At 43.1% G+C, this 19820-nt stretch overlaps 1 protein-coding gene across 1 annotated transcript; it reads left to right on the top strand.

Moving 5' to 3' along the window:
• Window positions 1–1259: 1259 nt before the first annotated feature.
• LOC131262497 (transmembrane protein 26) lies at window positions 1260–10519 on the top strand. Its single transcript, XM_058264516.1, has 6 exons — window positions 1260–1453; window positions 2692–3371; window positions 3514–3676; window positions 7516–7590; window positions 7900–8124; window positions 10204–10519. Exons 1-6 carry the CDS (start codon window positions 1260–1262, stop codon window positions 10517–10519), a joined length of 1653 nt encoding a protein of 550 aa, XP_058120499.1.
• Window positions 10520–19820: the final 9301 nt, after the last annotated feature.

Here is a 19820-nt window from a genome sequence, read left to right on the forward strand (position 1 = left end):
ATTCGCGTTAAGGCAATCAGCATAGTTGTTTCGAGAAAACAGAACATCGGAAAGCCCTCAAACTTTCGGTAAATTACTCAAACAGCAAGATTACTGAACGCGGGAAACACTTTACATCGCACAGAAGTACACAACAAACCTATTTTCCGAAAACGGGCAATTCATCGTTCCTGCCAAATCGACATGGTTCAGAGATGAATGTTAAACTGGTATGAGAAAGTGGGGCTAAATTTAAAGTTGGGGAACATTTTTGATTGAATTATGCAATCTTAATATGAAGCTCTTTAGCGTTGATTCTGGATCCTGTATGAATTTTACGCTTTTAGGTTGGCAGATTTTGCAGAGAAAACCGAGATAGGCCGAATTAAGAATGAAATGTATGCTATTCCGTCATCAAATTTGAAATTGTACCAAGTGAGGAAACGAAATAATGTAGATTGTCTTCCTTGGAACTAGAAACCATGTTTCAGGATGGATGCAGACCTCAAAAGTTAGAGCTCAATTTAGAAGGAACATGTTCAGACATTTTCATATATGCGATGTTATGCACATGCAGGCTTTCCCTATGCGAACCAGACAACCGACCGCTATCGAAGATATTGTAAATCTGTGAATGAGATTTGATGCAGAAAGTAACAATTTGAAAGAGCATAGATACTCTACGCTATCTTAAAGACGATAAAACTACGTAGCATTAACTTTATATTGCATTGAAGCAATACGGCCAGGCCGTTCCTTCTGAAAAATAAATAATAATAACTTTATATTGCATCAAAATCCCTATTGACAATGAACCTGGACAGATGTGAAGAGTAAACTTTAAAAAACCCCTTCAAATTTACAGAATTTGACAACATTGTATAGGCTGTTGGTGTATAGCCAAGCTAGGACAAATTGCAACTCATTGCCACGATATCCACGCATCATTGTGGTGTCGATTACAATTCCGAATGGCTGTAACTATTGGATTTGATTGGTCATGTTTCCTTTCGCGGTTCGTTGTGCCGTACAACCGTGCACAGCCCAATAGCCAATAATCGGGTCTGCCATTCGGCGCTCGGTTTATCGACGAGAAAGCTTTCATCAATCGCCATAGACGTGCCCTCAGTCGAACCGGGTCGTTTGCAGAAATTGGTCAATTTTTTGATACCATCTCCGAGCCATTTTTAAACAGTGTAACAGCACGGTCTAGTGTTAACTACCATCGTTATATCGATCGATCGGTCGATCAGTGCGGGCGACCGTTAACAGTCGCAGCAATGGCAAAACTGCTGGCCACATTTAAAGCCACGGTGACGAGAATTCTGTTCGCCGCGCACGGGTTTATTGCGATCTGGCAGGTGACGCAAAACAAAAAGGATCCCATCTACTGGAGCCTGTGTGCGCCCATCGGGGTGCTGTTCATTGAAGGCATCTTTACGCTGGCGATCAAAAAGAACCAAGAATGGCGCTGGTAAGACATAGGGCTGGCAACCGATGGAGCCAAAGATAGTAGCCGTAAAATCTAATTTCCTGCCCAGCGTTTTCATTTTCGTGCCCCGGTCCCAAAAGGGAGGACGGTTGACACACGACGGTTCCCAACGGCGTGGCTTTGCATGTGTACTTTGTACCCAGTGTTTCTTTTTCCCACCCATGATGGGTTTACTCAAGACGAGATTCTTCTGTATGTGTTACGTTGTGTCGTGCCGTCCTTAGAGGCTCGCGAGGGAAGAAAAGTGTCTAAATAACGTTGTTCATCTCACGTGACGACAAGTTTTTGCCTTCCACCCAGCCGGGAAAATGTTGTGTGAGGGAAAATTGAATTTCTTACAGCCGCAACCATCATGTGGAGAATTTTTCGTCAGGTGTGGTTCATCTTGTTTCCAGTATGTTTCGAGGGAGGCATGGCGTCCAAGACAGAAACGAAGCATCGGTTTTACGAGACTGTGAAAAATTCTCGGGAAATGCAAAAGCTGGTGGAACTGTGCATATCATTGTGACGATATAAAAACCGAAAACGATTTCCATCATTTTCCAAACGAATCGTAAGATAAACAGCCTACTGCATCAATAACTAATGGACCGATCCTTCTCGAATGCGTGCGAAAAGCTTCAATCCGTTTGCAAGCCGCCGTAATGCTTTTCCGAAATAGAAAAATCTCATTCCATCCTCAATCCGCCCGGGACGAACGTTTGCGCTCCGGCCATGCGTACGCTACGTGGTACCGCCTCCCCAATTACTTCCCGTACGTACCGGGAAATTCCATCAAAAACACGTGATGAAAGTTTCCTCTGACAAAACTTCCCTAATGGTAAGCGGGAGGCATAAATTTAGATTAAATGTAATCCGGTTGCTTTCTACGAACGAAGCTGCGATGGCTAGGCAAAGGGCAAATGTTGCAAAAGTTTTGGCAACCATAGGGAAGTTGTATGCTGGGGGTAAGTCCATTATCTTCTGTGCGTGTTTTTCTCGTGACGGTGACGGTTAGCAGGAAGCGCGGACTCAAAAATAAATTGGGATTATCACCGCGTGGAAACGAGAAAATTTCTAACGCTTTATTAAAAAATGTTCGGTCATCCGTTGTTGCCGATCCGGGCGTGTTTAAATGCTTTATTATGAAGACAAATTTTCGCTTCATCATGACAAATCGAGGCATGTTGCTGGCCAGGTGGTAATATTTCTTCCCCATTTTCCTGGCCCCCGTTTGGTAGGTTCTGCCCGTCGGTATTTCTGTACCTGTCCAGCATCGTGCCGGCCATATGGCTGCTGGAGCTGGACAAGCTAGACAAGCGGACGCGCTACCAGGATCAGATGCTGAACGAAACGATCAACCTGGCCGCCACGGTCGGCAAGGACCTGAAGGATCTGAACAAGATGCTCGGCGTCAAGATCCAGTTGCCGGACATCCAGCTGACGGCCGAGATGTGGGTCACGCTGATCGAGCAGTTCCTCATGCTGGTCCTCATCATCGGCCGCTGGATGCTACCGAAGGGTGACCTAACCCGGGACCAGCTCAGCCAGCTGCTGCTCGTGTATATCGGGACGGCCGCCGACATTATCGAGTTTTTCGACTCGTTCAAGGACGCGAAGATAGCGAACGAACCGGTGCTGGTGCTGCTGACGCTGAGCATTTGGTCCTGGTCGCTGCTGCAGTTCACCATCGTCCTTTCGGCAACGCGCGCCCGGAAGCCGAGGGGTGGCGGAAGTGGAGCACGTGGGAGCGCTCAGGACGCGGCCGACGATGCCAACTGCTGCAACGTGGCGTGCTGCAACATCGACGTTTGGGGCATAGCGCTCAACATCCTCCTACAGGACGCGCCATTTCTCACCTTCCGTCTGCTCATCATCGTGCACTACAAAATCATCACGTACATGAACATCTTCTTCACCTGTGAGTATCGGAAGTGCCGAGACCATCAGCCACCGTCCGACGGGTCCGGACAAACAATCTATCTTCCCCCCGCTCGCCCTGCATGCCCCCATTTTCCAGGGTTGACTTTTCCGTTTTGTGCTGATCTGTTTCCTCCTATCAGGTAAAAATACGCTCGTTATCCTACTTCAGCTTTATCGGCTGTACGTGGTTAATTCGGAGAATCGAAAAGCGGCTGCCACGAAGCAGCGGCTGAAGGCGAGAGGCAAGGTGGAACAACCGACGGTCGGGGCACGTCACCAGAAGCAGCGCAAAATAAGCAGAAGGTAAGTTTAATCCTTAATTGTTTCCTCGTCTCTGAGAAACCACGGCGCGCGTTGGAAGCCATGTTCAGCGAAAAGGTGATTGAAAACCTCAATTATTCTATTCTACGAACTTTTTTTAAATTTTTCTTTATGAAAGTTTTTTCATAAATTTTAAGACAAATTTAAAAAGATCGTTCGAAGCAGAACCGGTCAAGTTTGCAACATGATAATTTAAATAAATAATATTTTGATAAATTTTTCTTTTATAATTTTAAAAAATAATCAGTTTTCAAAAGTATAGTTTTTGAATACTTTTACTCAAAATTAACAAAACATTTCTCACCTTCAGTAGGTGTTGTTTAAACGAACGGGTATGGATAAATGTGGTAATACGATACGCTAACAAAAATACGTTTAAATTTTAAAGTGTGAACTTAAGCAACTCAAAAACGATCCTTTTTTGACAAAATAAAAACATTCTAAACATAAAACTGTTTGGGAAGAAAAATTACTATGTGCAACTATGTGCAACATGGAAATACTACTTCAAAAAACGTTGTGACATCATCATCATCATTGCACAAACAAATATTGTATAGATATCCAGTGCTTATGAAAACATTTTCTTTATAGAGGCCCTTTTTAAAAAACACATTATTTTGATACCTTGCGTGATAAGTCCACGATACCTTTTATTATCTTTTAAATCTCTAAAAACAATCTTTACAAAATACTTCTTGATTTAAGAAAAGAAATAGTTGATAAAGAAAATGAGTATCGCACATCGTGTAAATGTATACAAATGGCACAAATATTTCTGTTTCACATAACATTAAAGCTGATAGGAAGGTGCAGAAAGGAAACGAATCCTAGCTTTAAGTAACACAGGGATTTTAAATGTATTCGTGCCCCGAAACATCCATTCACACCGTTGTGAAGAGCACAATAATAAGCAGAAAGTTTTTGGACGAATGGCTTCGGGCTATGGCTTCGGTAGGAAGTTAGTTTTCATTAATTAATTGCGAATGTTTAAAGAAGGTGGCTCCTCGAGGCGTTTGTTGCTTAAGAAGATTATTACACCGAAAATGCTCCAGGAGACTTGAATGGACTTAAAAAATACCATGAACACGATTTTCGTAACCTTTAAATGGTGCCTCAGAATGAATTATCCACTTGATAACATTGTCTCGCAGCAGTCCCTAATTGCATGCCATTTGTATCCTAACAGCCCTGAACGGCGGTTGACAGACGGTCACGTTGGCATTCGTGAGCGAATTCTGCGAATCGTAACACTTATTCACACACACACACCTTCCTCTGGGCGAATTCGAATGTAAACTCGGGTTGGCGGGAAATGCGAATCTCGAAGGCGCATAAATTCTCCACTCTACGCAAATGGCTCGGCAACAAACATTAATCATTCCATCCAACGACCACCTACCACCGTTCCGAGGCGAGCGATAGAATGGAACCCGCCCAAAACTAGGCCATCGTCACCGGCCGAACCGGTGAACGACACGCTTCCAGCGTGAACCAGCTTCCGGTACCGATTGAGGAATCGAACCGTCGTCGTAGTCGTTCCGGGAATGGCTTTTCCGGTCGACGCACAATGGCGACCGGTGTGTGGTTGGGGCCCGTTTTTTGACGCGATTTGCCATTCCCGAGATACCCAGGGGAAAGGGCCCGGTATCGATTATTTGCCTCGGCGTATGGGAAAGGATTATTATTGCTCGAGATAGGCGTGCGAAGTCGAAACTCATCGCCAACTTTCACTGGCGCAAAGGTAGAGTCCTCCAAAGGCTCATTTCTCAAGCTGGCAGCAGATGATATGGTAATAGTGGCACGGATAGCGGAAATAAACCTATGATTCGATTTGCTTCCTCCGCAAACCCCCTTTCGGCCTGACGTTGGACGTGCGGAACAAGTGCCGGCGGTTCTGGGTTTGAAATTGAATCTTTTCAAGCTGGAGGATGTTGGGCAGATGAAACTTGATGAAATTTCGCTATGCGAAACCGCCTACCCCAACGTTGGGATTTGTTTTGGATCGAGAAGTTTCGTCTGCTTGAAGGAACGTTTGATCATGTATGATTATGTTTGCCCAAGCCGCTAGTGTATTAAAAAGGGCGGAGTTCCCACATTTAAAATTCATACTGCGTCATCACCATTAACTTTATCAAGTATTTGATGAAGAGAGTTTTCCGTATCGAGTTTGTGGATTTCATAATTTGCAAAAAGATTACCGGAGTTCAGTTTCGAATACATGGAGCTATAGCACATAGATTGGTTCAGCATTTACAAGCACAGATACCAATACAAAACATTATTGGAAAATTACAAATTGATGCACAAAAGCGCAATAATAAATAAATGCTAGTGTTGAGTACTAAATGAAAATCAGATTATAAGCGCCTTTAGCGTTTAGAAGTTCCAAAGCAATAAAACTTCATAGATTACCTTAAAATATTGCAATACAATTCACACAAGGTATGCAATTAGAATATACTCAAATTTTACACTGTACTCGTCGATTCAAACAAAAAAGAGCAGTTGCGCAAACACTGAAAGTTTGCACCTGTTTCGAATCCTTTCGTGTTATATGACGCGATTCTTTTCCTATTTTGTTGGCAGTAACGCAACAAACTTTTACAATCAAAATAAGACATGTTATGGTAAACCAATCATTCAAACGGGTGTCCTATTCAAAAGCTATAAACATATGATTATTTCCTTCGTTTGTTTTGCATGCATGCAGACTTCTCTGGTAACTTTTCGAAAAATGTGTAGTCTTTTGATTCCACATATGGTTTGGATGCTCTTCTGTTGTTGAATAATAACTTTCACGTTTCAAATAACTACTCTACATATACTTTAGAAACTTCGCCATGCGAGAATTTGATTCATTTGTTGGAGAAAAGTATTTTCATTTTTAATTCCTTGTGTGTTTTTGCAAGAGTCAGCTTCCAAGGACAACTTTAAAAAAATGTTTGTTTGTAGACGGAGGAAGTTCTGTGTGCTTACAGCTGCAGTTGCCAGTGGCAGAGCAACTAACTGTTCACTAGCATTGATCCTCTGGTAGAGCCGGTAAAACTCTTGCATGCTGCAAGTGCAGCCGGGACTCCGGGTGTCGTTTGGTGGCGTTTTATTGTGACTATCACAATAAACCGGTTCACTTGCTCTCTTGGCGAAGTTCTCTTAGATGGCGAACGAACTTTACCTTCAGTTCAGAGCACACTGGTTGTGCACATCGATTTCTTTATTTCGTACCCTTGCTCCCCGGAGTGCACCCCAGCTGATGTGCATTTTTTTAACGGTTATTGCACTTCGCTCCGGGGCAGGTGCGTTTTCCTCGGCCCATCCAGAAACTCGACCAAACTGTTTAATTTCGGAACGCCATTTTGTGGAAAAGTGGTACCGGCACAGCTGGCCCACATCGATGCCATTAAGCCCAGTGGCTTTAAGTGGCACTTTTCTTCATTTGATAGCTACCGGAATTAACTCCCGTCTAAACGGCCAGCGAGGTCCATCGAAGCTTACACGGAAGACTTTCGAACGGTGGTGTCATTTATCTGGCCACGGCATCGTTGGCCACATTCGAGAGGTTTTACTCTTCGGACCAAAGCTAGATCGTGAGGTTTATTGACGTCACGGAATGCCACAGTAATTCGTTACGGTACAACTTTATCAACTGGGATTTTTAACAGTTTTTTCATGTAAAGCTACTGAGAAGAAGATTGGGAAATTAAGTAGGGTAGAACTGTCCAGAAAATGCCACCATCGTGTCCAACTTAACCAACTTAACTACTAGCTTCTATTTGGTGCAATTTAGTAATTATTCTGTTCTTTTTACTTCATCTCCACAGAAAAGTGGCCGACATCGTCGACGATGATCTGGACGAGGGCAAGAAGTCAAATTCCAAGCATTCGAGGAAACACCGGTAAGCTAACTGCCCTCACAGTGTCGAACATTTCAAGCTAGGACCCGCTCGTCTTTCGGTGCAGATGTTTCATATCGAAGCGCCCGGAACGGCAGCGAATGCAATTAATTACGCACAATTAATCACCATGACGGCATGCCACACTGTTGCGCGTTTTGACCTTATTAGGCCAAGAGATCGCCTCGCGCGCCATCGTCATCGTGATTAGCATCTCTTCCGTTCGGCAGTTCAGTATTATCAAGTGGTTGCTGTTTCTTCCGTATTTTTATCCCATTTTTGTCTCGCCCCCACCCCCGGTACCGCACGCAGGTCGTCCTCGTCCCGCAAGGACACTGGCTACTCGACGGCCAGCAGTCAGACGACGGCCGAGCAGCGGCGTTTGCGGAAGACGCCCAGGTCACGGGCCGGGGCTGAGTCGGATGGGGGGGACGATCCCTGCCCGCCATCACCGCCACCTCCGCCACCGCCGGCCAGTGGTGGCGACACGGACACCGAAAAACCACTCGAGCGCCGGCCGAAGGAGTCGAAGGACAGGTAAATGTTCCACTCCAGGGCAGGGGGATGGGGGATGGGGCTAGGGGAGCTTTGAGGTCCTCGCAAAGTGTGCGCTAGGTTTTGCCTCCCCTAGGTGCTGGGTTTCCTTCGGCCTGGGCCGGTGATGGTTTGCAATTGATCAACCAGTCCCAGCGGTTTGAACGGGACACTTGTAAATCTCCCGACGGTTTCAGTCAGGCTGGTGGCATTTTATTTTCTTCTTCTTATTTTGTGTTCTGGTCCTAGTTTTTGTGACGCGTCAGCGATGGGTGACCTTTTGTGCGATGATAGGTCATGGTATCTTGTCTCTTGACATGCCAAGAAAGGTTACTGTTTGTGTCACATGGAAAAGATGATGTTAGAGGATTGGATTGGTGGCACTTGGTGTTCCCCACGTTTGCGATGTTATGAAATTTAAGAACGCTTTTTTATCGTTCTCCATCATTTTTGGGCAATCATCTTTTATTTACAACCTACTGGATTTATATGTTAAATGACACATAGTAAATGGCATGGAAAAAAGAGAGATAATTTAGGAGAAATACCTGTTTCAAAAGTTATTTCTACTGTTGGGACTTATGAATCTTAAAGGAGATTCATTCATACTGATACATGAATCTTTTGGCATTCGTTAGGATGTTTTGAACAATGACGAATCTTGCGAAACCTTATTGAAACTTCATGAATCTTTCATGTATCTTTGATGAATCTTCATATTTGTTAAACAAGCGACAAACAGTTTTTTTTTTTACTTGTCTATTCTTTTAACATGAGTAAATCTTTAAAACTCATGAATCTCTCATTGAAAGATAAAGGAATCTCTGAACCGAAGTAAAGAAGGTATAGGTTCATGAATCTGAATCGTAATTCCTACAACTCTTGTCATTTCCTAATTCTTCGGAAAAATGGTACGCGTAAATGGCCTTTAATACGTATCAATCAATTTGATTCAAAAAGGCATCTTGTTGTTATGTTGAGGTCTACAATAAAAACTATTGGCATTGCAACAACTAAATGGTTTCTCCTTTTAAAACAATCTATATACAACAATATTATTCAGCAGTACAGGAAAATACTACAAAATACTACAAGCATTTGATTGTGCCAGATAAAGATTAAAAAAGCAGAAACAACAAACAAATAAAAACCGAAATAAACGAGTTATTATTATTATTCATGCAAAGTTTGTAATTTGAAATATTTTGTTTTACCTTGACAAACGACTGGTCAGGGCTTCGAGATAACATTGAGGTAGCATTAGTCCAATTTGAATTTTCAAAATAATAGTCTTTATCAAATAAGCACTAAGAAAACTCAGACCATTTTTTATAGACCAACCGCTTCTCAAACGCCGAGCAGCGATAAACACTCGTTATATTGAATTCCGGAAGACAAAATCCCAAAAAGATCTCGTCGACCGTTCATCATACGAGCTTAAGTGCCAAACAACACGGTGCTACAACAAAATCCAATCTTGCTCGAGCGGCCGTGGCAATTGTTGCACTGTGGTTGACCTAAAACCCCTCCCTACCCCTCCGGCCAAATTCGATAAAGAAAGGGCAGATAAAAGGGCGGCGCTAGGATTAATATTAATAGAGAAAAATATCCCTTTTACTGTGCCATAATCGTGTCGCTATCTGGTTTTCGCCTCCCCCTTGCGCTGGGAAGCAAATTAACGTACATATGGCACAAGATTGCTACGCCAAGGCATGTACAGAAGGTTTACGCTACCAGCGGTAGCGGAATGTTCGGGGCATCACACAATTCAGTGTCGAAGGATGCCATTGAGCCTACAGCATACCGTTTTATGATTGTGCTTCTTGCTAATCCCACCCTCGACGCGTGTGGGATTGTTCAGCTCTGGCCCGGAGACGGCTCAACAATGTGCGCTTAGAGAGGAGCTACACTTGTGGAAAGCAATTTCCACCGGTGAACGGTGGACTCACTCCAGCAGCCGCTGCTGCACGTGGTGGTGTGCGTACACTTATGCCCCTTGCAAATGAATTCATATGATCCCGTCCATCCGCGCCAGCGAGATCTCATCTTCTCTGATGACGTTTCTCCCGTTCGTCTCCGTAGGAAATCGGCCCGTCATCCCGATGGAAAATCGGGCGGAAGCGGACGGAAGAAGCAGCCCCCAGCACCACCAATCGACAGCGATCGAAGCGACGACGAAATCGAAGCGAAGGCGCGCCACAAGCAGCGGAAACGGGCGCGAAACGGAACATCCGAGACGGCCGGGTTTGAGATAATCCACGAGAAGAGTGCCACCGGCAGCCGGAAAAAGAAATCGAAACCACCGACGGCCGAACCGAGCGAAACGGGCAGCTCGTCTTCCGGCAGCTCCACGCAGTCCTCGGCCAGCTCCACGGGTTCGTCATCCGGCACGGAATGAACGTATGATATGCAGGAGAACTGACTGTGGTTGTGCGAAAAGCGGTGGTCGAGTGGGTTGTCGAGGAATTTCCGCTCTTTAAGACCACTTCCTGTACTTTGTGTTTGAATCGAGAGTGCCTTTTGAGGGAAGAAAAAGATACATTGCCTTAGCAGCGCGGACAACAATACCGTGGGTTTGGTGGTCGACGAAGGAAAAAAAAACCTACGAAAATGTGTGCTCCGAATTTGTATTGAAAAAAGAAGCCATAAGCATCCGTGGCTTGCCAAAAAAAAAACAGCTCAATTAAGTGCTTCACCGCAACGCGGAAGAATTCTTGTTTTGTGCAGCTGTGTTCCCAAAAGACTTTTGCCACGGAATGAACAAACCGTTCGTCGAGCAGGTACAAACAGAGATGCAAATATGTGAAAAAAATACGACGAACGAACAAAACATGGTGGCAAACGGGGAAAATCACGTTTGGAACACCTGTTTCGAACGTTTTCTTGGGCGGCCTTTGGACAAACATCTGAGACTACCGTTGGGAGTGGCGTTATTTTCCCGAGCGGAAAGTTTCTCCTCGAAGAAAGTTGCCGCGTTTCTTTGAAGGTCAGCGGCAGGTTGTTGGAAATTTGTTTGTTGTGGTATTTTCTACCGAATGAAAAACAGATTTTCTGCCCACCCTCCCTCTGACATAAGGGAACACACAAACTTTGCCCTTGTGAACGACAGTTTCAGGGATCGGTTGAAAAATGCTTGAGGAGGAAAGCAAAACAACCAGATACAAAACCCGACGCAACGGGATTGTGAAGGCTATTTGAGGAGATTACGAGTGTATGCCACTGTTTTTCTTGTATTGTACTGTGCCGCAGTACTTCGAATTTGTCCCAGCTCGGGCTCCCTATCCCGCTGTGAGCCTGCCACAAACAGCTACCCAGCGAGAAAGTGGTCAATCATCTCCGGCAAGCCTCGCACGTTGGCCACACAAACACACAATGGTTTGTGCCTTGACCGCCTTGACTGCCCTTCCCAGAGTGTGTGTGTGTGTGTGTGTCGGCCAATGGAGGCAAAAAATGGGGGAAAGTTTCGGAAAAAAACAAGACCACTGTGAGGGAGGGAGGCAAAGTCCTGCCGGCATGTGTCGCAGTTTGGGTGACGCAGTTTGATTGTGATGAAGATAATGCTTGTCACTGATAGGCCGTATCCATCGTAATCGGTAGAATTGTGGCCGAATGGAGGCGCCTGGTCGCTCGTGCCGGAAAGGGGCAGCCGGCGATGAGGCAAGTAATTGTCCTTTGCATCGCTCCCATCGGATACGCTGGAAAAGGACGATGCAATCAGGTCGGTTGGAAGCCGAGCGTAACCATGATGTTACCAATTTGTGGTATTATCTATCATAAGCATTAATTTACCATGATAATTGCTACAGGTTTACTCATCAACCCATATGGAAGCTCATGAAGCGTAAGAAATGGTATGTATGTGTGTGAGGCAACTTGTGACAAGTCCTTTATTTTACATCTAGAAAAAGTGACCTTGAGTCAGTACCCATTTTTTAAGACTATTCAACTTCTATAGTTTCTGTACAATTTGTCGCTTTTGAATAACGCTGTAATCATGATAAATACCTGCTACAATGCATAGATGAATGGTGTTATGTTTTTTTTCATAACAGTTTTCGACGCATTCAGTAGGGGAAGATCGATGAATATTTTGTATCATCATTCATTCGATGAGTATACGTTATCACGATAGGAGATTCGGATAGTTGATCATGTTACTTTTTGATAGTATACGCATAATTCACCCTAGCAAATTTAATGCTATATCGTATTGCATATGATATCGGATAACTAATTATTACTCGAAAAGCATGGTGAGTTTTGACTAGGTAAAATAAGATGTAAATTATTACTATCATAAAAACAGTATATTATGAACAAGGACAACAAAAAAAGACAAGACCAGGTAAAAAACAGGAACAAAGGCCCAAAGTAACTGAAATAGTCCGTCAGCTCTGTACAATTTCTTAACAAATAGTGATTCATGACAAAACTTGTTGATAATGTTTTATTTGTACTTTAGGGAGGAAGCGTTAAGCTTTGCAGTTGATAGCGTTAAGTAAAAGCGTCAAAGGGAACTACAAAGAAGAAAACGAAGTTTGTACAAACAAAAATAGAAAATTCGGAGTGGTCCTGTTCAAAGCTGGCCAAAGTAAGGATGTCACCGAAAATATCGGTTTACGAGGTGCTTCAAACCTACAAGACAAACTACCGTAACGAGCATAATCAGCAAACATGCGAAAAAACTGAAAGCTGAGAAAAATAATTAAAACCAGAAGGGCAAAAATGTGTTGAGGTACGCCCCTCCCGATCCAATATGAAGGTAATAATTTGTCAGAAAAAAGTAAAAGTTATACAATGCCAGTAAACATACTAACAGAATTCCGTACAAGGCTCTTTGACGATCATGTCATGACGAAACATAGGTCACTTCCAATAAGATCGAAACTTTGGCTGAATAAACTATGTTATTTCAGGCCAAGGACATCCATCCAATACCGGAAAATGGAACAAAAGCATTAGTTTCGTGTCCGTGTCCACTTGTACGAACTACTAATTTTTCAACTCTTTGCGCAAACTGATTTTCCGTCTCTACAATTTAATTTGTCGTTAGATTCTAAAGTAAAAAACTTATTTGACCTAAGTTATACCAGTTGTTGTTTAAAGAATCGTGACTATGTGTGTTGTTATAAATTTTTAACAAATTTCTGACAAAGATAAATTTGTAAAGTCATCAAGCCATTGGTCTACCGAGCATAGAGATATAGATATCGTTTGGTATATCATAACAAGTGGTGATCAAGTAAATTTTTCAATCAAGCTACCAAAACAACATCGAAAAACCCAAATTTCTTTTGAAGCGTCTTGTGCTTGTGTTGGTGAAAATCGAAATAAAAAAAAATAGTGGTAGGAAATAAGTCTCTTCGAAAAACTCAAGGCAATGAAAATATACTTCAAATGTCATGCTTTTCCATGCTTCCTACACGGTTTCGGTGTACGTAAACTGCATCTAAAAGTTCAGTTAGCGATTTCGAGAAGAAGCCCATGTTGGTGATTGGATTCGATATTAGTTTCATGTCACCGTGGACGCCCGTTGCTCGACTTTTTCGTTACAATACGTTAAAGTGTTGAAAAAGTCTCCATAGCCGGCTACATGGCACCAATTTTCGTTTTCGCATCAGTTCCTTTTATCAAACTTCGCACAAAGTGCTTGCGCTGGAAACGATGGCGTCCACGGTGACGCATACCGTCGGGCACGTTCGGATGTGTAGCAATGTGATTTTATTATTATCATTATCATAATATAATCGCTTTTCGTGAGCTGCCGCAGATGGAAGCCTAAAAACTGCAAACGCAATAACAAAGCGCAAGGAAGCAGCCGTAAGGAATAGAGATTGTATGGACAGAAATTGGATGTGAAAAGGAAGACAACAAGGTGCCGAATAAAAAAGGGAATTTCTGAAGCGAACAATCTACGACACGATCGGGAAAAATGTGTGATAGAAAATTAGATTTGATTCAACGCCGGGGAATCTGTTTGTCTTCTGTGGCTGCAGCTTCAACAAATTCTTTGGGAACTCTCTGGTCGAAACATTTCCGATGCGCTTGGAGGAAAATAACATTTCTTTCGTCGAATTAATTCGATTGCCGTTGACACAATCACTATTGATGGAAATAATCGAAATAGTCCAACGTTGCCCATTATTCAACAGTAATGTACAAGGTGTAGAAACCGTTAGAAAATCGGCCCATGAACGTTGGGACTTACCACCTCGACGGCGTGTGTTCGCAGCCCACGGGTTTTTTTTTTTCGCAACGAGTAGATCACATTTGCCTAGACGTTATGTGTTAACTTTTAGTAAAGCTATACAAATGCAAACTTAATACAACCTCACGATTTGCCCACGAACCCTTTCTAGTAAGCAATTTTTGAACCAAGTTCTCAATAAGCAGTAGTCCCGATACACGTTGTTTATGAATTTTCAGTTGTGCCATATTATCTGATACCCTTTGTATCTTTCAAACCATCAAGCAGACGAATAAAATTTAAAAACATGATTAATCGAAACATTTATTAAATCTATCAAAATGACAAAACAGGTTTCAAGCACAATGGATGTTAAAAAAATATATATAATCCATCGGAACTGGAATTCATTTGTTTTTATTCTTCTATGTTTGTATCACAGTGAAATTGTTTTCTTTTTCATGTAATCTAATTGAATTTGAAGCTTTTTAAACACTCTTGAAAAAATAAAATCGTCCTATCCCATCTTAAAGATCGTAAATGTTACTTGTAACCGTGCCATGCGACATTGCCCATAAGATAGCCTCGGTAATTCTTTTCAGATGTTGAATGTGATCAATGTTGTTGTTTGTAACTTTAAGCTAAGTATTACAATGGTGGTGTGTATGTCAGAGTGTTAGAACTAAGTCAAATTTCGACTATTATCTAATAATTGTGATCATTAATGGGCTGCTTTACGATTGATTTCAAAGTTGAACTACTTAAACGAATCAGTGAATTCACACTTACATAGTTTGACATTGTTTGTGTGAATGAGGTCCCAAAAGGATGTAAAGTTCCAGCATATCGTAATGTTTCATGATCCACAGGCTATTTCCACAGGTTTACGGGTCAAGTTTATACCGTACCGGCCCTATTATCGATCAGTAACGAAAGTTAGAGGCAATAACATAATTTGTTATTCAAATAATTCATTTCCAGCAAACGCCATGCTAGTTTCCATTATTTCGGAGTCCCTTTTCTCAATACGAAATGCGTCGTGCTGAAAGTATATTTCTTCGAATCGAAAGGAAACATTCGGTGACAATCCCGGAACCCCGGGGACGCTGATGAATGCGGCACGCTGCCCAATTCCTTGCTGCTGGACTGCTTAATTCATTCAGCATGCTACAATGAGGAAAATATCCTTGCCGGAAGAGCCGCAAACGAGAATAAATTAAAGTTGCCAAAAGAAAAATTACATCCTGTCGCTCCGTGTCACTTCGCTCAGGGGAAGCTGCAAAAGGCGCCGGAAGAGCCGTAAGTGAAAAGCTTCACCTGACCACGAAAGAATCGATGAGGCACGAAGGTTCCTTGCGGCAGGGGAGGCGAAGCTACAATGCTTGTCCCCCTGGGGACTTTAGGAGATGGAAGAGCCGCATGGAATGCTCGCCGGTTGTGTTACCCCGACATGGAAGCGTTTTCCTTTGAGTGGAATTCTATGTCGCTAGTGAGCGTCCAACTGTGCGTTCCGTTTGTACGGACACGAAAGGAGCTGTCTTTGGCCTCGTTCCGGTCCCGGCACACTTTCGATGTTTTTCTTTTGTACAAGTTTGTGTAGTAGATGAATGGCACAAACGGCTAACGATACTTTCCTTACCTTTGCCCTGTTCCGCTTTCGCAGCTCGCTTTTTCGAACATTGGTCCAGGGCGAAACCGTAGCGAGGAAAATCTTCACAGCTGAATGAGTACGCCGATCGGAAGGCAACTCGGCCCCGGAAGTAAAGTACACGCCGCGTGAGCAAGAAAACGAATCCCTATCCACCCTATCGCCCGGTCCCATCGGCCTTTACTTTCTCCACTTGAATTTCTATGAGGAATATCGGAATATTTTCGCTTTTCCAGTTTCGGTTCTGTATTTTGTTTTTCGTGGCGCTCTTTTTCTGCCCTTCTACCATTGCACACTGCACTGCTTTGGGGCCAAAGTTTTGTCGCAGTACTTTCGTCTTGGGGCATACTTTTGAAAAGCAAGCGGTGGAAAGAAAAAAAAATACAGGTTGTCAAACAACGGAGGCTGAATTCACTCTCGCTCTATTCATTGCGCTTCGCATTCTCGTTATGTTTCCTTTGTTTTTTTTTGGTGGAGGGGGAGGTGGGGGGGGGGGGGGTGGAATTTTCATCATTTCTTTTCGGATTCCTCTTCAAATCCGGCCAGTAAAAAGTTAGCCGGCATGCCTTTTGCGAATGCTGTTGTTCCAGCTAACGTTTGTTTGCAGAGCTTGCGCCAGGTTGGAGCACCGCTTGAAGAGCCTCGAAAGTGGTTTATTCGACAAACGCCACAGGCACAAGTTGTTCACTTTCGAAGCGAACTAATTGGAACGAAATGGTCTACCTCTGTTGTTTTCAAAGTAGCCTAATTGATCCATTTCGTTTGTCTCGATTGAATGGGATTTTAAGTTTTGGTTCAATCCAAAGTTTCCATGTTTTATATTTGGCTTTAAGTGTACACTCAACAGGATTTGCGCATTCGTCCATACCATTCGTTCGCACCATCGATGATAATCGGCTTAGCAGCAGTACCTAAATAGCTGACTAAGCCGATACGAATCAGCCGTACCGTTTCATGAAAACTGAATATATAAATTAAAACAAATAGAATCCCACGCATTCGCACACGCTCGTCTAAATAAGCTCGCTTCCATCGCTTCGCTTTCGAGAGATGGATGGCAAATGTTTCCAGACGACTTCGGCACAGTTGACCTGTGTTTGCGGCCGATTAGTCAAGATTTATGTTTATTTGTTTGCCGGCAACAAAAAACCCAACGGCCAACAGATAACGCTATGGATGTGCATTTTGACGTCGGAACGCCCACGGTTTGTTTGCGCGGTTTAATTTATGAGGAGCTCGGACTTTACTCACGCTTATATTGATATCGGCCGTGCTTTCACCATTAATGGTACTGTTTCGGATTGTGTAAGCCTCGTGGGAGTTATTTATCGTGCCGAGGAAAAAGTGCACGGGATTGACGTACTCCATTTAACGGAGCCGGTTCTGCGTTGGTTCTCTCCGAAAGAAATCTCTCGAAAGAAGGTATAATGGTAAATATTTAAAGACCGTCGAAGATCGAATGAACTGACGTATCCTCGCTTTTCCATTCCCACCCAAACGTCTAATATACATTAGTATAATCCTTCGTCCACCGACGGTCTGATCGCGTCGAGCGAGTTGACAAGTGGCATAGTAACAGCTTCATACCGAGAACTAACCGTTCCATTGAACCCATCACTATGATTTACAGCTGTGTGGCGAGTGTTCCTAAGAACAGTACTCCAACATTTACGCGGCGTTCTGGGAAACGATACGACAGCACATCGAAGAAAGCAGTCAAGAAGAAATATAGTATCTCCACGTGTGCTCTGCCAATGTATGGATGGAACACCACAGGCCACCGCCGGGGAGCGGAAAACCCGTGGTGTTTTTTCCCGTGAGCTTCGAATGTCGCGTGTGAACGAAAAACCGACCGCACATTGGACCGAAACCTGATGTTGCTTTTCTGCCGTTTCGCGCTTCATCAGAACGGTAAACGAGCGTGAAAGAAAAGCCAATCAATTAAACGATTTCATCGCACACCTCCATACCATAATCATCATCCTCGCTAGCATTATTGGCCGGGTTTTCCGGATGATTTTGGAAATATCCACGCAGGGACCTCCCGTATTTGCACAGTTTCCGCCTGTCTAGTTACACATTTCGCACGATTATTGTAACTAATTGCTTTCCTAGTTGCCACCGGTGCTGCTAGAGCCATTTCCGTCCTTGTGTTTCCACAGTTCCTTCCGTCCGCTGTGGCCAATATATTCCACTGTTTACCAAACCGCTCTTTCATCCGATGAACTTTGCCAAAGGGAACTAATTTCACTTTCACCGCGCGGGCGTAAAGTTGGTTGTTTGTTGTGCTTAGATTCAGTGGATAAAGTACCAACGTATAGCGTGTTTAAAGAAATTGTAGGTATAAGTCTATCGTTAGGATCTTTTTGGCCTGCTGCTCCTGTGAACAACCGACCCTGATTTACCGGGAATCCCGATTTAGTTTAAGCTAACACTGGGCACATTCTCTGATTCTCACAAAAAAAGTGTCTCCGCGATGTGTTGCCACGGGTAGGTTCTACGTCCTGTGGTTGAATCGCTGTAGCCGGTTACTTCGTAGAATTTGGGAACATTCCATTTGAGCCAGACCGTAAATTCCACCGTGCTGGTATCAAAGGCATCTTCAGCAGTTGAGTTGAAATGAATTTCCACGTAAGGTCTTGATCTTGTTATCGGGCTGATCGGACGATTGCCATGGTTTGTTTGTTGTAGAAAACCGCATATTTCAATATGACAAAAGTTAATGAAAGAAGAAAGAAATTTAAGAAAGTACAAAGAAAATGTAACAAAGCGTGAGAAAAAAATTGCTTTCGAGAGAAAAGATCCTGTCTTCGAATCTACTGTTAGAGAATTGACTTTGTAATAAACGTTCAATAAATGAAATAGCAATTGATTAACTATGCATGTCTGGTACCAATATACTGATACAGACAAAAAGAATCTTTAAACCCAACAAATGTTCTGGAGCTTTTCTGTGATTGATGGACTCAATAACCTGCAATGACCAAATATTAACTTTGCAAAACTAGCGATGTGTTTGATACCTTTTCATACTAAGGCCAGAGGGAAAATTTGTAAATAAAGTTTGAGTGTATACAAGAACATAATTCAACCTACCATAATGAACCTTATTAGACTTAGGTCTACATCTCACGTAAAATATTTGTGTGAATTTTCGGATGGTCTTCGTGCTGTGCAATTAAACCGTACACTTTGAGCTCCAGTTTGCTACTGTTTATTAATCTGTCAAATATAGTTCATTCGCGTTACCTTATAATTCATTTGACTTAGTTCCTATTTCCCTTTTCATTAATCCTTTTCGTTAATCCTTTTTTCTATGCTAATGATATCCGCCAGAATGTAGGCAACATACTTGACTTTAATTCCCACATTCCGGCCACCAAAAAAGGGTATCCCTTTTTTAACTGTTGCGTGAGTGTTTTTTTTATCCTACGCCTATGGGTTTTACACTTGGGGATTGGGAATGAGAGCGAGTCTCGCTGCTGCTCGTACAATTTCCTTCCCTGATGCAGTTCGAATTGTAGCAACTCTAACTATGCTATCCTTCCCTGGATGCACTGCTGTTATTCGCCCCATGGGCCACATAGTTGGAGGTACGTTATCTTCTTTGATCAAGACGAGTTGTCCCTTTTCTAGCTCTACAGGCTTATTTGAACAGTTTTTAGCACGCGCTTGTAATTGTTGAAGGTACTCCGGATACCAGCGCGCCCAGATGACTTGTAAATGTTTCTGTACTAGCTCAAAATCCTTCAACCTATTTGATGGTTCCTGCGACCTATCAATCTGTGGTAATGCACACATATTGGAACCTACTAGAAAATGCCCTGGTGTTAGTGGCTCTGTATCTGTGGGTTCGTTTGACAA

Source organism: Anopheles coustani, chromosome 3 (assembly GCF_943734705.1).
Source record: "Anopheles coustani chromosome 3, idAnoCousDA_361_x.2, whole genome shotgun sequence".
Lineage (NCBI taxonomy): Eukaryota > Metazoa > Arthropoda > Insecta > Diptera > Culicidae > Anopheles > Anopheles coustani.

Excerpts from the sequence above, each read along its gene's own strand:
- LOC131262497 (XM_058264516.1), top strand. The coding sequence starts at position 1,260 with ATGGCAAAACTGCTGGCCACATTTAAAGCCACGGTGACGAGAATTCTG. Across the intron at positions 7,591-7,899 it reads AAGCATTCGAGGAAACACCG|GTCGTCCTCGTCCCGCAAGG; the intron begins GTAAGCTAACTG and ends TACCGCACGCAG. Across the intron at positions 8,125-10,203 it reads CCGAAGGAGTCGAAGGACAG|GAAATCGGCCCGTCATCCCG; the intron begins GTAAATGTTCCA and ends TCGTCTCCGTAG.